At 64.8% G+C, this 1,563-nt stretch overlaps 1 protein-coding gene across 1 annotated transcript in view; it reads left to right on the forward strand.

The window, feature by feature from the left end:
• Ano8 (anoctamin 8) overlaps window positions 1-1,519 on the forward strand; it is a 9,607-nt gene extending 8,088 nt beyond the window's left edge. Inside the window, exon 18 of the mRNA XM_033759370.1 lies at window positions 3-1,519. Within this exon, the coding sequence (XP_033615261.1) occupies window positions 3-152 (150 nt within the window). The 3' untranslated portion in view covers window positions 153-1,519. The remainder of the gene's footprint in view (window positions 1-2) is intronic.
• The last annotated feature ends 44 nt before the right edge of the window (window positions 1,520-1,563 follow it).

The raw sequence follows: 1,563 nt of genomic DNA on the forward strand, positions 1-1,563 counted from the left end.
TGGCCGCGCCCACACTCCCGCCACAGCCCCTGGCGGGGGACGCCAGCTTCTACAGCCTCCCCCAATTGCCAGAGCCCCCTGAAGCCCCTGCACCTGGCCCAGGCCCCAGCCCCAGCCCGCAGGCGGTATGCTGGCCCAGCGGCTGGCACTAGCTCCCACCTCCTGTTATATGCAACAGTCAGCAACGCGGGCAGCCAGACCCGACCCTCGCTGCCCAGCACGGCTACCCCAAGGCGGGGGCCCCTCTGCCGTTTTCCTTTCAACCAGGATGGGGGACAAAAGGAGCCCCAAAATCAATAGATGACACCCACACAGAATAGGCGATTATTTATTTGGTTTTTAATTTATTTTGTCATATTTTTGTAAAACGGCAGCAATGCAATAAAAAGTCTATTTCGACAGTGTCCGGGGTGAGAGCAGAGCCAGGGCGGAGCCCGGGAGGCTGGACTGGCTGGGCTGTACCGCGCTGGGGTGACACCCGACCTGAGCTGCCAAGCCTGGGGTGCCCCCACCCTGGATAAAGGAAGAGATCTCCAAGCGCCCAGAGCACCGGGCAGCGGCTGGGGTGGGGGTCCTTGCCATGCTGATGGATCAGGAGATGACATTTATGGAGCCAACCCCGCGGGAAGGGGCGGACACAGACACCAGGGGCTTCTGAGTCAGGACGGGGGGACTATGGGGACTGTTGGGGGGACAGCTGGCACAGGGAAGCCAGGGTGGCCAGCCCTGGACAGCAGTCAGACGTGAGCACTGGGACCTCATGTGGGGACATGGGATGTGCCCGTCCACATGGAGACGGGGCTCAGGGCCATGGGTGTGGGGTGACATCGGGTAAGGGAGTCCCAGCAGGCCAGGCCAGGACACCGCCCAGGAAACAGGAAGTGCTGCCCGCACAGGGCGGAGAGACCAGGTCAGAGGGGACACAGCCCTGGCCCGCCCTGCCCCCATCTGTCAACAATCGGGAGACACCTGGGGCCCACTGGGGTCAGCCTGGCCCAGCCCACACCAGGACTGATGCCCCACTGCCAGCCGGGCACCACTGCCGTGGCAACACGGGGTCCCTCCCTGGCACCTCCATGGCTGTAGCCCAATGCCCTCACACCTCCGGCGCCCAGCAATCAGCTCCCCACACCCCGGCCCCGACACAGCAGAGCCCACAGCTGCGTCACTGTCACAGACTCGCCAGGGCACGCGCCCGTGGGCAGTGTCCTGGGCCGGCCGGGTCCTTGGGCTGAGGTGGCGGCCTTGACGTGGGGCCGCAGCAGCTTAGGAGAATCCGCTGGTCCAGGGGCCACGGCCCGACCCCTCCTCGTTCCTCTGAGTGATGACACTGGACACTGGACATGGGCTGCATCCTCGAAGGCCGACGTGGGCGGAGCAAAGACGCGAGGTGGAATAGGAAAGATCCTTTATTGGGGAGCACACGGAGCACGCGCGAGTCCATGATGAAACGCTAACATCCGGGGCGCGCTGCCCTCACGGGCCCACAGGCCACGCACTGTTCCCCCAGCCCACCCCTGCACCCGACACTCGAGGACACACTTGGTCCCGGGTGGGGCTGGG

This window comes from Fukomys damarensis, unplaced genomic scaffold (assembly GCF_012274545.1).
Source record: "Fukomys damarensis isolate Sample0158 unplaced genomic scaffold, DMR_v1.0_HiC HiC_scaffold_37, whole genome shotgun sequence".
In the NCBI taxonomy this organism is placed as follows: Eukaryota; Metazoa; Chordata; class Mammalia; order Rodentia; family Bathyergidae; genus Fukomys; species Fukomys damarensis.